This window comes from Podarcis tiliguerta, assembly GCF_965153285.1.
Source record: "Podarcis tiliguerta genome assembly, chromosome: 11".
NCBI classification, from domain to species: domain Eukaryota; kingdom Metazoa; phylum Chordata; class Lepidosauria; order Squamata; family Lacertidae; genus Podarcis; species Podarcis tiliguerta.
In genome coordinates this window covers 60,892,111-60,911,612 of record NC_139544.1, presented here as the reverse complement: position 1 = coordinate 60,911,612, position 19,502 = coordinate 60,892,111, and the positions used below count along the sequence as shown (strand labels likewise).

Below are 19,502 nucleotides of genomic sequence, written 5' to 3'. Positions count from 1 at the left end.
CATTTGTGGTTGGCTGTGGTGATCTTTGTTTTCAGGGGTGAGTGGGGTGGGTGGGTGTGTTTCGGATCAGGTTCGCCATATTGATTTGTATGCTGTTGGTGGATTATTGTCATTGTCTTGTTGGGCTGTGTATGTGATAAAGGGGAGCCATACCGGGGTGAAGACGTCTTTTTTCTGTTTGTCCCCATGTCAGTTTCAGTTTATTGGTTGATTTTTCTAGTAAGGCTGTTTCCCATACTATTTGGTACCATTGGTCCATGCTTACTCCTGACAGGTCTCTCCACTAAACATCTTCCAAGACGCCAATGCCCATTGACAACACAAAGAACTCATAACCCACCTACTTTCAGCAGCCAGAAACAGAGGCTGCTGTTAAACTGTTCTCAGCGAGGAGCTGCCATCCCAGCAGTCTGGAAAGCTACAAAGAGAATTTCGCCAGAGGGAAGACTTTCCTGTCGCCCAGGAGGCGTGCAAACAACTATCAAAGGAAGGTGTAGAGGGACAAGGGGCAGGACGAGCCCCCCCCCCGCAAAGCTTGCATCTGCCAAGCACCCGACTCTGCCTTCTAGCAGAACTGAAGGAGAACCTTCAATCAGGCTGATGGGTGACTTTCCAGGTTGCAGGAATCTGAAGAGGCTTTTGAGGGAGGGTCCTGAGAAAGAACAGAACAATTTGCCCTGCAATGCTGTGTGTGTTTACTTGGAAGGAAGGCCCAAGTGAGTCTGCACAGGATCACAGCTTGAATTCGGGTGCAGAGGCTGGTGGCTCCCAGAGATGGGTGGGAGCTGGAGGGCTTATTTGGGGAAAGCATGTCACACAATAATCTTATTTATTTCGTAAAATTATTACACTGCTTGATTGTAAAAAAACAAAAACAAAAGACCCCGAAACACACACATCAAAGCGGTTTACAAAAAGATTAAAAAAAACCAAAATCAGGAAAAAAATAGCAACACATATCAAAAGTTAAAATACTGAAACAGATTAAAATTCACACCAGCAATTCTAAGCATTTGGGGAGGCTTGCCCAAACAAGAATGCTTTTAGCAGGTGCCAAAAAGAATACAGGGAAGGTGCCTGCTTGATCTCAGTAGCCAGGGAGTTTTGAAGTTTAATAATAATAATAATAATAATAATAATAATAATAATAATAATTTATTTATAACCCGCCCATCTGGCTGGGTTTTCCCAGCCACTCTTTAGGCACTGCCACTCTAAACAATCAAGTTCTTCCAAATGTGGAAATTGCTTTGCAAAAAAAGGCATACAAAAATGTGCATGTTGTGAGAAATTTGCATTAGAATGCTGATAAATTTTCACTAGGGCTCAAAAAAAGGAAAAAATTGCAAACTTAGAAATGAACTTGAAACTGGGGGTGGGGGTGGGTGGGAAACGAGAAACTTGGAGAAAAAGACATTGGCAAATACACCCATCCCTCATCTGGCCCATGCCAGACTTGAATTTGCGCCCCTCAAACTAGAGTCAGGTCTGAATTCCAGGTTGATTCGCACAGCGGTTTACTGCTGTTGTTTTGTAGTTCATTGGTCTTAGAAAGAAGGATGCTCCAATCTTTCTGGCATCCCAGTTCACACTCCCACACTTCTTGTGAGTCAAGGACCCGCCACCCGCATATGAGTATAATAAGCCACAAAGACACATTATTTTAGGTTAATGGGCAAAATTAGGCCACAACTTTTACTGGTTACAGCATGTGAGTAGTATTGGCTTAGGCATTGGATGAAACAGCAATACAAGACTCCACAGGAGTCATATCAGGGTTAACAAACAGTGGGAGGAGCTTGTTGATGCAAATACAACTGGAAGCTTCCCCATGATGTCACCAGGGGTCGTGCCCTGGCCCAAGCCACCAGCAGGGCATCGGACAGGATCCACGACCGCCGGATTCCAAAGAGGAGGGGTAGATGATGGCCATACCCAATCTTCCAACACAGCACACATATTCCAATGCCTAACCACCACCCGAGCCAAAGGGCTCGTCGTCAGTACCCTCACTGCTGCAACCAATTCCTAATACTTCTGGTGATGTCTGCCAACCACACATCATTCCCTTGATCGGAAAGATTGACGTCATCATCACGAAAAAGAACCAGACTGCTGAAACAGATGTCAGGGTGTGCGATCACGTGGCCATTCATATATAGCAGCTTGCGGACCACCACACCATTCAAAAGTTTCCTGGATTTGTCAATAGCAGGCACAGACTGGGAGCTGAGCGCTGCCGCGGCTGCTTAAATGCGGCTAGCCCCGCCCACCAGCCAGCCCTATTGGTTGGCCAGAAGGTTTGGCCGCAGCAGCTGAAGCAATCAGGAGCAGGGAGCCTTACACGCCCCCCTGCCCCTGTGGGAAGCTGCTCCCGCTCACAACCCCTCCTCTCTGGGAGGAGGAGAGCCCTTCAGAAACAATAGACGTGGCTCTCACAGTGTTTGATCTGGGCAAAGATCCCCATGGGTCTCCCATACACCTGCTTGGCTGAAGGCAGGGGGCAGCTGCGAGTCCGTCCTGAGCATAGCTGTCAACTTACAGATTTGAAAATAAGGGACCAGCAGCCTCAAAAATAAGGGATCAGCAGCCAAAATAAGGGATTTTCAGAGCACAGGTAGGTTCAACCTCTGAGCCCCTCCAAGCCAAAGGCAGAAAGCCCAGCCAGCAGCCAAACAAAGACTCAGACAGTGGTTCCCACAGCGCAGCAATCCGGCAAAGGGGATGCAGCAAGGAAAACCACCATCACCTCTCCGCTGGGAAGCGCTGAGCAAAGGCGAGTCCCCAGGCAACGCGGCCGATTTGATCGGCACAAGGCATGCAAGCTCCACCCCCCAGTCGTTCTTAGACTCCTTATTGGGCGAGCAATGCAGCCAAGCAACCCAGTTGGAGCCTCCCTCCTCCCTGGCCGGCAGGGAGGGAGGGAGAGGAGCTGCTTCCTTTGAAACCCGGGAAATTTAAGGGACATCATCAATAAGGGACAGCAGCGAGACACGGCGCTGGGATAAGGGACTGTCCCGCCAAATAAGGGACGGTTGACAGCTATGGTCCTAAGGCAGGCAGGATGGGATGCACGTCCCATCTGAGAGACGTTCCCTAAAGAACCAAACTTCCCGTCTGGCGCTGAAGGAAACAAAGACTAGGAAAGTCCCCCACGAGGAACCTCCTTGGAAAAAGCTCACCATTTCGCTAAACGCCATTTACCGAGCATGGGGTGAGCTTCTGCGTAACACAGTGGTTCAAAATGCCATGGCGCCGTGGGTGGCAAGACCATTCATCCCCAGAGAATGTCTCTGGCAGAGAGCGTGCGCTTCCTTTGTAATTACAGATTCCCCCCCATTCATTAAGGGATCAGTCAGACAAGGTCCATGCGCAAGCCCACCCCTCAGATTAGCCTGTAGATCACAACTGCTGCTTTCCCTGCGGGAAACACTGAAATTCCTCGGCAAACGCCCCTTTAAGTGTAACAGGCGAGCGAGACCAGAGACAAACTGCGAAGCGAATTTTGTCTCCCTCCAGCTGTCCGTCTCTCCAGCTTGAGCTGCCCTTGCTAACAATGCACAGTGTCATGTTTATCCTCACCATTGGAGGCAATCGAGAAATCAGAGAAAGGGTCTATAAAAAGCACTCAAGCTATTAATACCTGTATGCAAGGGAGAAAAGCAGGACTGAAACAAGACAGGGAGGGATTATTCCTGGCTGTGCTGAGCTTAATTTGTTAGGGTTTAGAGCTGCCGGATGCCAGACAGTTCCTCAAATGCGCCAGAACCCAGATTTGTCTTAATATCAAGCACTGGCTGATATTGCATGGTTTCCGCACCTGCAAGATGGCTGGTTCGTCTTCCTCAGTACTGCCTACACTGATTGGCAGCAGCTCTCCGGTCAGTGCCTCTCCACTTATGAACCAGCCCATCCCTGTGGTCTTCATCAGAAGCCCCTCCGGAGGAAGGTGCAGAGGGTGGCCACACGAGAACAGGTGTGATGGCCTGGGATTCAGACTCAGAGGCTGAACCTGAGGGATCCCAGCCTGCACAGGAGTCCCCGCCTCCAGAACCAGCTGAGCCGGGGCTGGGGCCTGAGCCTGAAGGGTCCTCACCTGTGCTGGATCCTCAGGTGCAGGCACCAGCTGAGTCTGCTCTGGCTCCTGAGGTGATGGAGGACCCATTGCCTGCAGGTGCTCCACTCTCAGCCCCGTCAGGAGAAGGTGAGGTTGCCTCTGGGTCCGGTCACCCTCCAGCCTCTCCTGAGCTGCAGGGGCTCAGGGCAGAGAGGCGGAGGGAACTAAGTTCCTATAGGAGGAGTGCTTGCCTCCAGGCCAGGAGAGGCGAGTCACCTGAGCATCGGGGCTGCCCTGTGCCTCGGGGCAGATAAAAGCCGGCCAGCCCCAGTCCCAGGTTGCGGGAGCAATGTTGTTACTAGCCTGTTCTTGCCTGCACCCTGTCCCTCTCTTCTGCCAGAGTTCTTGACCCCACCCGACTCCCCGCCTTGGACCCAGCTACAGCTTTGACGGACTGCCTCCATACCGCACCTTCGACCTCGGACTGGACTCGGACCTCGCCTCTCAGTTAGCCCCTGGGACCAGTACAACAGGCCTTTTCAGTGGTGGCTCCCCATCTGTGGAATTCCTTCCCCAAGGAGACAGGCCTGGTGCCATCCTTGCCAGTCTTTGGGAATCACCTTGCCTCCCTCCAATGGTGGTGCCCATCTTTTAGTGGGGAGGGTAGGACTTGACCATATTAACAGACCCTCCAATTGTCCCTACTTTCCAGGGATGTTCTTGATGTAGAGAAGCTGCCTGGTTTCTGATTGGATGTCCCTATTTTCATTGGAGAAATGTTGGAGGGTATGGAGTTATCTGACCTTCGAGCCGTCGGAAGGCAATCCTGTATAGGGAATTTTTTTTAATGTTTAATGTTTTATTATGTTTTTATATACCGTATTTTTCGCTCCATACGACACTTTTTTCCTCCTAAAAAGTAAGGGGAAATGTCTGTGCGTCTTATGGAGCGAATGCATGGTCCCTGGAGCCGAATTGCCCAGGGGCAAAAAGCAGGTTATGCTTTTTTTTTTGAAAGAGGGAAGTGGGTGTTGAAACAAAGCCGCTGATCAGCAAGCGATCAGGAGGGAGATAAGGGAGGCTAGCGATAAAGGAGGCTGCCTGGGAGGGGGAGGTAAAAGCCCATGGATCCTCAGGATTTTTGCACTGGGTCACCCCAAATTCACCATCAGACCACATAGCATGTCCATGGCTATACCCTGCACCAAAAAAATCATGCATCCACTGTTTCGTGGGGCCGCAATGGTGCAAAAACGTGGTTACAATGCACGGACCCATATGGATCCTCAGGATTTTTGCATTGGGCTACCCCAAACTCACCGTCAAATCACATATCATGTCTGTGGCCACAGCATGAACCACAAAAATCATACATCCACTGTTTCATTCAGAATATTTTTTTTCTCTCGTTTTCCTCCTCTAAAAAATAGGTGCATCTTATTGTCAGGTGCATCTTATGAAGCGAAAAATACGGTGTGTTGGAAGCTGCCCAGAGCGGCTGGGGCAACCCAGTAAGATGTATAGGGCATAAATAGTAAAATTATCATTATGGAATGAGACATCCCTATTTTCATCGGAGAAATATTGGAGGGTATGTATTAGTATGTTACTGAATGACTATTTTGTATTGTTAATTATTTTAATTTATTTCTGGTTTTAAATTGCTTTTATTTGTTGTATTTTATCCTGTCGAGTTGCTTTGAGTTTGTTTGCTTTTTAACTGATAAATAATATTACACCCCCCCCCTCATTGTTTTAGGCCTCATCCGGACTTTCTTTTGTGCTGCGTTTCCACAAGTCCAAACTTTAAAACTCCACATCGGAGCAATTTTATTTTTGTCTCAGCACTTTCCTTGGGAAAACCCACATTTTACTACTGAAATGGAACAAACAGCAATAGGATTTTCTGCAGGTTGCTGATGCAGAGGTAAATTGCAGATTTCGGTGGGGAAAGCTTTGGGACAAAAATAAATGGAGAAACACTCAGATACAGAGCTTTAAAGCGCAGATCTGTACTTTGAAAGCGCAGCAGAAAAGTAAGTCAGGATAAGCCTGTCAGGACATATATGTCGTATTTGTTGTTTTCGTAAACAGCTTGGAGACTGTTTCAGTATTAAGTGGTTTGCAAATACCGTATTTTTCGCTCTATAGGATGCACTTTTTCCCCTCCAAAAATTAAGGGGAAATGTTTGTGTGTCCTATGGAGCGAATGCAAGCTCCTTGGCTTCAGCGATAGCAACGCGAAGCCTCCGAAGTGCAGAGGGAGCGCTCTCTCCGTGCTCTGGAGGCTTCGCGTTGCTTTTGTTGTAGCCTGGAGAGCGAGAGGGGTTGGTGCGCACCAACCCCTCTCACTCTCCAGGATTCAGGGATAGCCGCCTGAAGCCTTCGGAGGGCATCGCGAGTTCCCGCTGCGCTCCGCAGGCTTCAGGTTCCTTTTGCTGAAGCCGGGAGAGCAAGACTCTCCTGGCTTCAGCAGAGAGGGAGAGCTGCGCAGCGCCCCTTCAGCCAAGCGGGAGGAGAAATGGAAGGGGCTCTGTTTCTCCTGCTGCTTCGCTGAAGGAGCGCTGAGCAGAGAGGGGGAGAATTTTTTTCCCTTTTTCTTCCCCTCTAAAACAAGGTGCGTCCTATGGTCGGGTGCATCCTATAGAGTGAAAAATACGGTATATGCAAGAAATCCTGGCCATTCTGTCTGCTGCTTTTAGACGTGACCCAGACACCTTCCAACCATTGTACCAAAAAATTTGATTGCACAGTGGTGGGACCACGAGGACCAACTCTGCTGCTGAAACTTGAAGCAGCTCTCGCTTAAAACAGAAAATCATTAAGAATTTACAATGAGCAACAACAGCCAGTGTTTTGAGGGTGGGGCTTACGGCAGAAGCCCCATTTGCGTCCTGATGCATTATTTAGTCCAAACTACTTTTGAGTCCCTGCGAGGAAAAGCAAAACAAACAAAATTTGGAAAAAGAGATGTCGCTGCCAGCCTCCTGCATTCCCATGTTTTCTGTACTCCTGCCTTTTTCAAGACCTCATTTGTGGTCACTTCTTTTCGGTAAGCCTAAAACCCTGCTGGTGTCAGGCAGGCAAGCAGGCGCCTTCGCTGTACCCTTTTCGACACCTGCTAAAAACATTTCTGTTCAAACAAGCTTCCCCAGATATGGAGAACGCTGATGAGTTTTATAACCTGTTTTTAGTTTATCGCTGATTTTAATTGCTTGTCAGTTTTAAGTAGATTTGTATTGCTTAATTGATATTAATTGTTTTATTCATTTTGTAAACCACTTTGAGGTTTCAGAAGATAATTGTGCTTCAGTTTGTGCATTGGTTCAAAAAGTGCAAACTAGATACCTTCTTGTTATAATAATAATAATAATAATAATAATAATAATAATAATATTTATATCCCGCCCATCTGGATAGGCTTCCCCAGCCACTCTGGGCGGCTTCCAACAAAAGATTAAAAATACATTAAAATGTCACACATTAAAAGCTTCCCTGAACAGGGCTGCCTTCAGATGCCTTCTAAAAGCCAGATAGTTGTTTTTCCCCCTTGACATTTGATGGGTGGGCATTCCACAGGGCGGGCACCACCACCGAGAAGGCCCTCTGCCTGGTTCCCTACAACCTCACTTCTTGCAGGGAGGGAACCACCAGAAGGCCCTCGGCGCTGGACCTCAGTGCACAAATGGAATTTCTTCTCTGTCTGCAGCCACCCCAAAGCTTGGTGGTGAAATAAAAAAATTAAGGTCTTATGTATATAATAAAGGTTCATAAATGTAGCAAGCATACACGTACATAAATATATAAACCAGCAGCACAGGAGAACAGCCATGAAGCCATTTTGACTCCCAAACTGACCAGGTGTTTTCTCTGCAAAGTCAAATGGAAAAGCCTCCCCAATGTATTTTCCTTCACAAATCCTGTCTTAAGGGTATGTCTGTGTATGAACAGGGTGAGCCGGTGACTTGACTCAGGAACTAAGTATTTATCATTACAAAAGACTGGCCAGGCTCCCCAGGGTATCTATCAAGTGAGCATTAACAGGTAACTTGCCAGACAGGAGGTAAACAATGCACTCAGATTTCTGCTGTAGACCACCCGTTTCTGTGATGTAGGTATGATGTTTCTGGGGGTGGTCTTGGACTCCAGGGCGGGCAATTTAAAATGTCTATATAAGGGCGGGCACACCTTTGTTCTGAGTCCTCCTCCTTCTCCTGCGTGAGAGGGGAGCACCCTGTTGCAACAGATCAATAAAGATCAGGCTTACTAGCTGCTTTGCTTCTCAATATTCTCTGCTTGGCCTCTGTTCTTTTCTCTGACCAATGGAGAACCTGCAAAGGACTCTAAAAGGGCTCTTGTGTCCCCCATAAGGGAATAAGGGCAGATTTTCATTTATTACCGTGGCTAGTTTGGCCCTTGGGTTCCATAATAGCAGCTACAACATGCCAATGTGAAAAGCTCAAAGGGGAAGGGGGGGGGGAGGTATTTTAAACCACATCCTGTAGAGCAAATCAGCCTGCAGATGCTCCCTCTCTGGTCCAGCCTTAAACTGACTTACCTTTGGCATCTTGCGGAGGTTGGGAGACAGCTTCAGGCAGGTGACGTGGCCACGGTCATCCCCGATGATGATGATGGGGTAGATGGCGTTGAACTGGACATGGGTGATCTTGTTCCTCTTCTTGGCCACCACCGGCTGGTTGCAGATGGGCTCGTATTTGTTCACGCTCAGGTCGAAGACATGGGCCTGGCGGGAGACACAGGCGACGGCTGAAGAACGTTCCTTTTCTATTTCTATTTTTTATTTATACTTTTCAAGTTTATACCATTCACTAATTTTTGCAATCATTTTGACATTTCCAAACTTGACCTCCTTCCCCCTCTCTCTGCGGTTCCTTAATTTTTCATATCTTCTGCATATCCAAATGAACTTAATTTGCTCATTTATTCATCTTCCTTAAATATATACTCTTATGAAACTGCAGGTTATTACAACAATCCTGCCAATGTGGTTTTCCCCCCCAAAAAAAATTTATTGATTTTAACAGATATAACATATAAAACATACAAAAGAAAGAACATTACAGTACTAAAAGAAAAAAAGAAGGCAGAGGACCCCGAGCTGCTGCTTCCCTCCCGAGCCGGGTGAGCATGAAACCCGGGAAATTTAAGGGACATCATCAATCCAGGACAGCAGCGGGACATGGCACTGGGATAAGGGAGTGTCCCGCCAAATAAGGGACGGTTGACAGCTATGCTCATAGGTAAACTGGTCCCAAGTCGTTAAGGGCCTTATATACTAATAGATATACCAATAGTAACACCTTGAACCTGGCCACTCCCCCCCCCCCAAATATTTCATATCTCTTCAAAGGCCAAGGATGTTCTCTTTCCAGTGTGCATTTATCCTTTGAAACAGGAAGTACATTAAAGAGGAGCGAACAACAATACCCAACACGGAAGACTGGCAAATCCTAATGGTAGAATATCTGCAGCTAGCGAAAGTGACAGGAAGAGTAAGAGGCCAACCAAAACAAAAAGTCTACAAGGATTGGGAATCTTTAAAGAATCTTTAGAAAACTATGGAATAAAAGGAAACATCTTGGCAGAATTAGACTGATCCCTGTATTGTATAAATGTAAGTTCGTAGGGAAGTAAAAAGAAATTATATAAGAAATATGTAGCTGTGCGGTACAAAGTAATGGATAGATACAGTGAGATTAATTGGAAGTCAGTTTTAAATATCTTCTCTGTAAGTTTTATAATTGTGTTCCGTATCAGGAGTATATATGATGATATTATAATAATCTTCTTGTATCTTATAGTGTGGTGGTTTGTTTTATTTTTCTGTTATTTGTTTGTTTGTTTGTACGTCTGTTTTCTTATAAATGTATTTATTTTAAATTCATAAAGGTATATTTAAAAAGAAAAAGAAACTGAGACCATAGCAGCCACTCTCTCAAAAGGAAACCCTCACAAAAGGAAATTAGCCCAGACAGAAAGAAGCATCGCGGCCCGTCAGAAAATGAATTCTAATAAATAAATAAAGAGGAGCGAACAGGACCAGACGGCCATCTGTCACGGCCGCTTCAGCTGAGATTCCTGTGTTCTGTTGCAGGGGGTTGGACTAGATGACCTCGGGGTCTCTTCCAACTCTGCAGTTCTGTGCTCCTCCTGCTGCTGGCAGCTGCCGCATTTGCACAGGAACAAGGACCCCATGCACCTGTGGCTGGAGGAGGCTGGCACCAATACAGCTCCAAGGCGGGTGGAAGCACATCACTCAGAAACACCATTAGCATCACCGACTCTTAACTGCCCAAGCTAATGTCTAAAATAATCAGGCAATCAGCTCTTAAGTGGAGGGATTCCTGCGCTGGCTGACAAATGCAGAAAGTACACACACACAGAGACACACAGACTTGCTGCCTCCACAGCTCTTGGCTATTCAGGGCCTTGATGATACAATCAAGAGGGCCAGGGAGGAAATTAATGGAGAAGGAAGTCAAGGGGTGGGAGAGAAGCAAGCTGAGCTAATGGATTTAAACAGGGAGGGGATGCAGAGAGGGGGGGGGGGGACTGAACATGATGGAACCTGCCTCCCTCCCTCCGCAATGCCCAGCTCAGCTTCAGAGCCAGAATGTGGGCAGTTTGTGTGTGTTATGTACTGAGTTGAATAGGATCCAGAATGCAGCAGTCTGATTGGTCCTAGAACAACAGGATCCAGAATGCAACAGTCTCATTGGCCCTAGAACAATAGGATTCAGAATGCAGCAGTCTGATTGGTCCACAGGAGCCACCCAATCCAGCTCCAGGTGGAAGGGAATCCGCAACCTGATTGGCCTACAGGTGAATCCCGGAATTAGCCAATCACGTGGAGCCCATTGTGTAAATAATGTATATAAAGCAGACATTCTGGGGGAACTTCCATCCCTCCTCACCACTATGAGCTGAATAAAGAGCATGAAATCCACTCCCGACTCCGAGTATTTTTCAGTGTGTGTCTTGAAATCAGCAGTGAGCAGACCTGCCAAGGAAATTCAAGAACATCTTTATGTACGCGACAAAGGCGGCAAGAGTCTTAATAGCACAAGGATGGAAGAACGAAGAAATCCCGACCAAAGAACTGTGGCAAGAGAAACTGATGGACCATGCGGACTTGGCAAAACTGACACAAAAAACTAGGCGATAAGGACAACTGTGACTTTAAAGAAGAATGGGAACCTTTCACAAAGTACTTAAAGAAACAACAAAATGAATTGGACTCCTTGGCAGGTTTTGAACAAACACTCACAAACTTTTTATTGGTAACATATAGATAGATAAATTAAGGACAGACACAAAGATGTGTTGAGAAACAAGAGAAAGGAGCTGAGGGAAGTCTGGGGTGTGTGTGGGGGAGGTTGGGTTTTCTGTTTTGGGGGAGAAGAAGAAGAAGAAGAAGAAGAAGAAGAAGAAGAAGAAGAAGAAGAAGAAGAAGAAGAGTAGTAGTTTGGATTTGATATCCCGCTTTATCACTACCCTAAGGAGTCTCAAGGCGGCTAACATTCTCCTTTCCCTTCCTCCCCCACAACAAACACTCTGTGAGGTGAGTGGGGCTGAGAGACTTCAGAGAAGTGTGACTGGCTCAAGGTCACCCAGCAGCTGCAGGTGGAGGAGCGGAGACGCGAACCCGGTTCACCAGATTACGAGACTACCTCTCTTAACCATTACACCACACTGGCGGGGGGGAGGGGGGAGCCAATGTGGATGATGTATTTTTGTTTAAATTATTGTGTTGAAATTTCTAGTAGTAATAATAATAATAATAATAATAATAATAATAATAATAATAATAAATAATAATAAAAATAGAATTCACAAATGCATGGGGAAAGGTCTTTCCAGGGTTCTTAGACATGAGAGTTGCATGGATCCTCCACGTGCAGGAGCAGACTACCTCTGTCTGACTGGGTCCTGGGGAAGAAACTAGGAGGCAGGGCATTTGCCTCCTCCTCCTCCTCCTTCTTCCCCTGTAGCATTTCTGTCTTGCTCAGACCTTCTCTATTCTGGCTCCGCTTGGCACATTTCTGCAGCAGTCCGGGGAGGTCCCCAGTCGCTGTTATGAAGAAAGAGCCATCTGTAGGATGTTGTTTTGAAGTGCACAGGCAGGCGCTGACAAATGCAAATTGCTTTGGATGCTGGCTGCAGGCTTTCCAAAACACGACAGCCACACGCAGGCAAGAGGCACCAGGGACAGAGGCTGAGAAGCTCGCAAGCGGGCAGAAGGTCAGAGATAATCAAGTCCCTGAACTTTCCAGCCACAAACTCTGGGTTCCGTGAACTCCCAAAGACAAAAGCTTATTATTTGTTTATTGACTCAGCTACAGAAAAGAATTGCATTTCTCCCTCTCTCTTCTTTTTTTCCTGGCAGAAACCAGAGAAGGCACTGGAAGAGAGTTCAGAAATGCACTTATTGGCGCTCCTGAAATAAAACTGTGTGATTGGCCTAAGTGTCAAAGCAGGAGTTGGGAGCAGGTTGGCATAACTCACACGGTGTCAGCATAGCTGTCAACTTTTCCCTTTTCTTGCGAGGAATCCTATCGGAATAAGGGAATTTCCCTTAAAAAATGGAAAAGGTGACAGCTATGGGTGTCAGTGAAATTAACTCTTTATTCAAAGAAACAAAAACTGCTCAGGCCTAGTGAGCGCATCTTCCCTTGGATAATTTGAGAAGTGGAGACAGCAATGGCTTAGCTGTGATTCCTGCATTGCAGGGGTTGGACTAGATGACCCCTGGGAGCCATTTCAATTCGACAATTCTCTGATTCCTCTTAATTCTCTGTTTTGTGGGCGGGGAGAGAGATTTGTTCTGTTTTCATCTGGTTTCCAAGAAATGTTACTGAAGGTTATTGTTCATGTTTTTATTCTGTTTATATGAAAACAGCTTTCTCCAGACTTTCCTGGGCTCCATGATCACTGCAGATGGTGACAGAAGCCACGAAATTAAAATGCACCTGCTTCTTGGGAGAAAAGCAATGACAAACCTAGACAGCATCTTAAAAAGCAGAGACATCACCTTGCCAACAAAGGTCCGTATAGTTAAAACTCTGGTTTTCCCAGTAGTGATGTATGGAAGTGAGAGCTAGACTGATCACCAAAGAATCGATGCTTTTGAATTCTGGTGCTGGAGGAGACTCTGGAGAGTCCCATGGACTGCAAGAAGATCAAACCTCTCCATTCTGAAGGAAATCAGCCCTGAGTGCTCACTGGAAAGACAGATCATGAAGCTGAGGCTCCAATACTTTGGCCATCTCATGAGAAGAGAAGACTCCCTGGAAAAGACCCTGATGTTGAGAAAGATGGAGGGCACAAGGAGAAGGGGATGATGGAGGATGAGATGGTTGGACAGTGTTTTCAAAGCTACCAGCATGAGTTTGACCAAACTGCGGGAGGCAGTGGAAGACAGGAGTATCTGGCATGCTCTGGTCCACGGGGACACGAAGAGTCGGACACAACTAAACGACAACATGTAAACAGCTCAGAGATTTCATTCCACTCGGTGGTATTAAGATAATTACAAACAGATTTCTGCGCCACTAGAAAAGTCCACCATTAAGTGATTAAAAAGTTGTACCTCCCTTCATGTTGGATAATAAGTACCTTTAATTTTAAATTTATGGGGTTTAATAGATTTTATAGTTCATACGCCACTTTGTCACGATTTTGCAGCGTTTTTCTCAAGTTAGTCAAGAGTGAGGTTTTTATTTCAACAATCCGAGGTGTTTAATTATGTTGTGCATGTGCTTCCAATTAATCAGTCTTAAACCATCCTAGCCTTGATATGGCATGAAGCCGGCCTGGAAGTCTTATCGGCGAGCGAATGAAAGGCCAGTCTGTGTCACCAGATCTCCTCTAATCAGCGCAAGGATCCAGGATGAGTCAGAAATAAAGGCAGCAGCTACAAAGCAAAAGATCTGGTAACCTGGCAACATCGGATGGAATCAATACGGCAAAGAAAGGTGAGGGATGATTAAATACCAACATGGCCTTTATATCCTGACGTGCATCTTTCTGACATGCAGCTTCCGCTGGCCTCGTGGCCGATCCTTTCGCCTCCCTCTGCTGAGGCAGAGCTCAGCGTGCCCTGACACAAACATGCCAGGGTTTTAAGCTGGCAGGTCCTTTGGGGAGAGGGGGTGATAAATTCAGCAACAGGCTTGGGGTGCAGGAGCATCTCTGGTTGTAAGGAGGACAGAACCAGCCAAGGATGCTCCTGTCCCGCTCCAGAGACCACGTTCCCAGCAACGTGCCAATAATAATAATAATAATAATAATAATAATAATACCCCGCCTATCTGGCTAGGTTTCCTCAGCCACTCTGGGTACCAACACAACACTAAAAACAGAATAAAAAGCAAACGTTAAAAACTTCCCTAAACAGGGCTGCCTTCAGATGTCTTCTAAAAGTCAGATACAGTGGTACCTCGGCTTACATACGTTTCAGGTTACATACGCTTCAGGTTACAGACTCCACTAACCCAGAAATAGTGCTTCAGGTTAAGAACTTTGCTTCAGGATGAGAACAGAAATCGTGCTCCGGCGGCGCAGCGGCAGAAGGAGGCCCCATTAGCTAAAGTGGTGCTTCAGGTTAAGAACAGTTTCAGGTTAAGAACAAATTAAGTACTTAACCCGAGGAACCACTGTAGTTATTTCTTTTCTTTATACCTTAAGGAAGGGCATTCCACAGGGCGGGCGCCACTACCGAGGAGGCCCTCTGCCTGGTTCCCTATAACCTTACTTCTCGTAGGGAGGGAACTGCCAGAAGGCTCTCGGAGCTGGACTTCAGTGTCTGGGCAGAACGATGGGGGTGGAGACGCTCCTTCAGGTATACTGGGCCGAGGCCGTTTAGGACTTTAAAGGTCAACACCAACACTTTGGATTGTGCTCGGAAACGTCCTGGGAGCCAGTGCAGGTCTTTCAGGACTGGTGATTACAGTCATACCTCGGGTTGAAGTAGCTTCGGGATGAATATTTTCAGGTTGCACTCTGCGGCGACCCGGAAGTAACGGAGTGCATTACTTTGGGGTTCCCCCGCTCATGCATGCGCAGTCGCTCAAAATGATGTCATGCGCATGTGCGGAAGCGGCTAAACATGACCCACGCACGTGCAGACGCACAGTTCCATTTTACATTTGCTTCAGAATGCGAACGGGCTCCGGAACGGATCCCGTTCACATCCAGAGTTACCACTGTATTAAGATTCTTTTCTCCAAAATCCCCCACACCATGTTCTTCTGGATCAAGCACAAATAAAGCCCCGCACAGAGCAATCCCTGTGCTAGATGCACAAATTAAAAGGTGGCTAGAAAATCTGCAGAGCCAAAAGAGGAACGGAAAAGCGTCTAAGTTCATAACAAGAAGTTTGCCACATAGCTCCTTCATTAGCAACCTGTGCCAGACAACTGATTAATAGGTGGAGACGCTGTGCCCAGACTCGCTTTTCCATTAAGGAGGTGTTGAAATAGCACTCAGCCAATCTACTGGAAAAGACTTTTCTTTACTTGTGATCTTGCAGCTGGTAGCCAGTACTGAACTAGCAGGTCTGACTTAGGGCTTGTCCACACTTCCGCTTGGCTTGCGCCTAGAAAGCAGTAGTTTTGCCTCTGCCCCGCTGCTTTCTCCCAGAAAACCCACTCTTTAGTGCTAAATTGGAGCAAACACCAGTCTAGAGAAAACCCAATTGACGTTTGCTCTGATTCAGCGGCAAAGATCAGGTTTTCCCAGGGGAAAGCACTGGGGAAAGTGAAAAAGTGAACAAGCTCTTAGTAGAAGGCCAGTTTCACACATACGATGCAAACAGGATGCTATCTTTTAATTTTGTATGGACTGCATGCCTGGGAAGACAGGATGAGTGCCACATTTATTAAAGGGCTCCCTGGCTAGACACACATCATTTGCCAACTGGGTGATGAAAGAGCCTGAGGGTTCTTTATGTTGCAGGTGATGGAAGACAACCATCAACACTGCGGAGTACAGAAAACAATATCCTAAATATAGACGCTGCATCCTGTGAAGTCAACCACCTTTGCAAAAGACTCTGAAATCTCTGGTTAGATTTTTAACCTGTGCTCTGTTGGAAAGGCTGTTCTCTATCCAGACTGGGTGGCATATAAGATTTATCTGTTTTATTTATATATACATATGCCCAAATTAAAACCGAAAAAGTCCTCTTCCTTTGCGCAGCGCTGTCAAGCGAACAAGAGGAGAGGAAAGAAATATTGGAAAGAGCAAAGCAGTCAGAAAAGAGATGACATTTCCTTGCTGCATATTAAGAACCACCCAACCCTTCCTTCCTTCCCCACGGAGGCTCTTTGGATCGTGGAATGAAATGAAATGAGAAAGCTGCGTGGCACACTGATTTTTGAGCGTTTCTTCTTCATTATCGCAACGATTCATATAAGCAGCCAAGCAAGGTAGCCCAAATGTGTATTATTGGAGACGGAGGCTTGCTTAAGGGAGTTTGCAGGTGGGGTGAAATGTGAATTGGAGTCTCCTGACTCGCATAACCCTACACACACGTAACTGGCTGTAAAGTAACGCAACATTATATATAATAAAACTGTAATTGTATTAAAAAATTGCAAAGCACAGTTCCTGATGCAATAACGTATCATATTAATATTAACCTTCTATAAGTTTTTATTGTCATAAAGTCCAAGGATAGTCAAGTCCAAAGCTTGTCAAGTCCAACGATTACAATGTACAGTTCCTGTTGGCGATGCCATTTCATATTGATATCTTCCTTCTGCATCATCCTATGTCTTAAAAGTGTAACAAATGAACTTGCCTTCTGCATAGTCCTATGTCTTGAGAGAGTAACAAACAGAACTAGAAGGTAAAGGGACCCCTGACCATTAGGTCCAGTCGTGGCCGACTCTGGGGTTGTGGCGCTCATCTCGCTTTATTGGCCGAGGGAGCCGGCGTACAGCTTCTGGGTCATGTGGCCGCTTCTGGCGAACCAGAGCAGAGCACAGAAACATCGTTTACCTTCCCGCCGGAGCGGTACCTATTTACCCACTTGCACTATGATGTGCTTTCAAACTGCTAGGTTGGCAGGAGCTGGGACAGAGCAACAGGAGCTCACCCCGTTGCGGGGATTCGAACCACCGACCTTCTGATCGGCAAGTCCTAGGCTCTGTGGTTTAACCCACAGCGCCACCTGCGTCCCTTCAACAAACAGAAGTACATAGTAACTATAAAGCAGTCACGTGTGTGTTGTGGAATTCTGAACATGAGTTACGTAATGAGGCAATTGTGGTGTGCTTTCACATAACCCTACAGCAGAAAAGTTGTCGATACTCTGTCTTGCGATGGTGTCCTTGTGCCCTTGTACAAGGAACACTTCAAGTATGACTGAGGCACCTCTTGTGCCAGGGTTGCAAAGTCACTTTTATTAATTACAGAAATTCCTTCCAATAGCACTTTAGAGACCAACTAAGTTTGTTATTGGATTGAGCTTTCGTGTGCATGCACATGAAAGCTCAAACCAGTAACAAACTTAGTTGTCTCTAAGGTGCTATTGGAAGGAATTTTTTTATTTTGTTTCGACTACAGCAGACCAACATGGCTACCTACCTGTTATTAGTTATGGGACATGGTTGGTGATCATTTCTAAAAGGTGGTGGGATCCTAACTCCAGGGTCCAGGAAGTCACATGCTTGGATTCCAAAGTACTGCCCTCAATCCTAGATACAGTGGTGCCTCGCAAGACGAAAAGAATCCGTTCCGGGAGTCTTTTCGTCTTGCGGTTTTTTCGTCTTGCGAAGCAAGCCCATTGACGGAGTAGCGCTATTAGCGCTATTGGCTAAAAAAGGGCTAAAAACGGCTTTTTTAGGGGGGGGGATTAGCGGTTTTGCTGCTAAAATGCTTTTAGCAGCTTAGCGATTCAGAATAAGGGGTTTTGGAGCAAAAAAAAAAAAATTCGATTTTTTTCCGTCATTTTTCGTCTTGCGAAGCAAGCCCATAGGGAAATTCGTCCTGCGAAGCGCCTCTCGTCTTGCGGGTTTTCCGTCTTGCGAGGCATTCGTCTTGCGGGGCACCACTGTATATGCTTGTGGTCATGGCCGTAGCTGAGATTTGCTGCAATGCAGGAAACTCAACTAAAGCATCCAAGAGGGATGGCTATTTGTTCAAATGTTCTGGAGAGGTTGCACCAGTTTGCAGCCTTTGGCACCAAATGGGACATTAGAGAAGTGGTGAAATACAGAATGCGTAAGTTGAGGATTGGGACGCGGGTGGCGCTGTGGGTTAAACCATGCAGCCTAGGGCTTGCCAATCAGAAGTTCGGTGGTTCGAATCCCCACGACTGGGTGAGCTCCCGTTGCTCAGTCCCAGCTCCTGCCAACCTAGCAGTTCAAAAGCACATCAAAGTGCAGGTAATAAATAGGTACCGCTCCGGCGGGAAGGTAAATGGCGTTTCCGTGAGCTGCTCTGGTTCGCCAGAAGCGCCTTAGTCATGCTGGCCACATGACCCGGAAGCTGTATGCCGGCTCCCTCAGCCAATAAAGTAAGATGAGCACCGCAACCCCAGAGTCGTCCGCGACTGGACCTAATGGTCAGGGGTCCCTTTACCTTTAAGTTGAGGATTAATGGCGGAGACTCCTGATGGGAGCAGCGGCCTTGATAAAAACTGACATGGGAAGCCAATTTGGGTTGCCATTTGTTATACAAGCAACTGATCAGTGCTGTTTTGTTGTTACCCTGCAGAAAAGGGCAAACCTCCTTCTTCTGACTGACAGAAAGTGGTTCAAAAAAACCACTGGCAGCTTTCCAGAAGGTCGTTGCGGAGTTTACAGCCTTCTGAATCTCAAAAGGTTGCTCCGTTTAGCAAGGAGGAATTAAAGGCCCCAGGAGCATCCATCGAAGAAGCATTTGAGCCACTCAAGGAAGGCACTTGGCAGGCTGGTATTTATCCTGAGGTCATTTGTCATGGCAAGGATGGCTCCATTACCACCGACGAAGGATCTATCCATCTCAAAATATCTCATTACTACTCAGTCTTCGTGGTCAATACATTAAACTGTCTTGCTTATTTGTATGCCTTTCTTTTCTTTTCCTTTTTGAAAGAGAAGCAGCTTAATTCAATCCTTTGCAACATGGCAGAGAAATTATTTAGCCTTTGATACCTTTTCTGAGAAAAGGATGCGCTTGACGACTCGCATTTTCAAGCTCGCGCCATTAAGGGCCTACCAATATGTTCTGCAAATCCATGTAAGCGAACCCCAGCAGCCCTCGTCTATCAAGAGAGACGCTCAGGAAAATCAAGAGTGCGAAGATAAGAATCACTTTGCTGGGTCTGCCAAATAAGGCAGCTTGGGGAGGAAAAAAACAGAGCAGGTAGCATTTGTGTCCAATCCATTGCTAGGAACCATCCTATTTTGGGGAGAGAAGTGATCAAAAGTCCAATCTG

The 19,502-nt window shown here is 46.5% G+C and overlaps 1 protein-coding gene across 1 annotated transcript in view; it reads right to left on the bottom strand.

Annotated features, from left to right (window-relative positions):
- The window catches only part of DNAI1 (dynein axonemal intermediate chain 1), a 147,028-nt gene that overhangs the window by 34,673 nt on the left and 92,853 nt on the right, over positions 1–19,502 (bottom strand). The window contains exon 19 of the mRNA XM_083402835.1: positions 8,616–8,801. Within this exon, the coding sequence (XP_083258961.1) occupies positions 8,616–8,801 (186 nt within the window). The remainder of the gene's footprint in view (positions 1–8,615; positions 8,802–19,502) is intronic.